The following is a 1,585-nucleotide window of genomic DNA, read 5'->3' on the forward strand; positions in this document are numbered from 1 at the left end:
TCGGACATGAGCGGCGGTCGGGATGGGCGCCGGCACGGTTGGAGGGATGAGTGACGGGGAGTGCGCGCGAAGGGGGGTGGGGTGAAGAGGGGGGTGGCCATTTCGAGGTGGGGTGGGGGTGGGGAGTGGGAGGTGGGGGATGGGAGGTATGCAAAGGTGTTTGATGCGGATGAAGAGAGATAGGGTTGAGAGATTTGGTGGCTATGATTGCAGGGTCGGGAAAGTGGAAAAATGGAAAGAGGTGTCATTTTTTTGTGAAAACACCAGAAATGTGCGAATATATTTTAATCCGTGGCTTAATAGTAATAAGCCACGGATTAAAATATAATAACTTATTTCGCACCTGGCAGTTACCGAACTTCGCTTGGCTTACAGAGTGAGAACTGCAAGACGAAACTGATGGTGTGTGAGGCTCACGCTGTGAACCTCATTCACCATTTATTCCGCCTTACAGTTGTGGGGTGAGATGAGATGAGATCGAGGGATGAGATCGAGGGATATGATCGGGAACATGACAGGCTAGAACAGCATTTTTATAACAATCATTATATAACAAAATATAATGATAAGAAAGTGTTGTTGGTGAAATGGGGGAGGCGGTTTGGGGAGCCTGCCGTTCCGTGGTGAGGGTCGGCCGAGTCGTCTTCTCCCCCCCTTTTTCCCCGCAGCGCCCGTCACCCTCTCTCTTTTATTTCTACGAAATTCCTTCCAGAAGCGTCCACGCGTCCGGCCCGGATTCCGCCGGGCCGTACGCATGCGCTTCTCTAAAATTCAAATAAAATCTCGCGCTACAGTATAAAATCTCCCTCTACAGTAAAAATGCAATTTTCCCTAAAAATATCCCACATACAGTACTGGGCCATGGGCCATGGGCTGCTGCTGGGAGCGAAAGCAGACTCTGGGCCAAACCAAGGCGGACGGCGGTTCTGTTTCGGTAAAAAGTTTTGGCGACTGCCGACGCAGCAAGTGGGCCACCATTACAATGTATGAGGGTGGCGGAAACTCAAGTTCGCATGACGGACCGAAAGGGCAATGCAGAGCGATGGGGGTAACATTACTTAGGGGCGGGGTGAAAGGAAGAGCGCGGGACGGATGTGGCGAAGGAAGATGCTGGCGAAGGAGAGGATCGTAGAAAATCTCGAATATACGTGGACGACGCGTATTATTGTCCACGTGTGATATTAGGTTTTCTGTCCGGCAGGGACCGCAGGTGCCGCACAGGCGCGCGGCGCCGGGGCATGACCTGCCACTGGGTCCTGTCGGAAAGTGGACCCATCCAGTTTCCGGAACGCCCCGGCGCTGTGATTGGTGGAGGCGTGGGCCGGCTGGATGCGCGGGGACTTTGACGGCGCGGAGGGGCGCTGTAAAGAAGGCGGAAGGTATAGTGTCCACGTGCCGTGCTTCGGGGCGGCGGCTAAGCGAGCGCGCCGCGCGTCCAGCTGACGAGGGGGCGGCTGCGGGCGGGAGTTTGTGCGCGCTTGAAAAAACAAGCGGAAAACAGGTGCGCCCCCGCACTTACCGTCGCCGTCGCTTCCACACGTGTGCGCTTCCTCGCCCATGACGCCCGCGCTCTTTCCAGCACACT

The 1,585-nt window shown here is 55.4% G+C and overlaps 1 protein-coding gene across 1 annotated transcript in view; it reads left to right on the plus strand.

Moving 5' to 3' along the window:
- The first annotated feature begins 1,557 nt into the window (after nucleotides 1-1,557).
- Nucleotides 1,558-1,585, plus strand: part of CHC_T00002175001 (hypothetical protein) — a 333-nt gene continuing 305 nt past the window's right edge. The window contains exon 1 of the mRNA XM_005713147.1: nucleotides 1,558-1,585. This exon is cut by the window's right edge and continues 305 nt beyond it. Coding sequence (XP_005713204.1) covers nucleotides 1,558-1,585 — 28 coding nt within the window.

This window comes from Chondrus crispus, genomic scaffold, assembly GCF_000350225.1.
Source record: "Chondrus crispus Stackhouse genomic scaffold, scaffold_129, whole genome shotgun sequence".
In the NCBI taxonomy this organism is placed as follows: domain Eukaryota; phylum Rhodophyta; class Florideophyceae; order Gigartinales; family Gigartinaceae; genus Chondrus; species Chondrus crispus.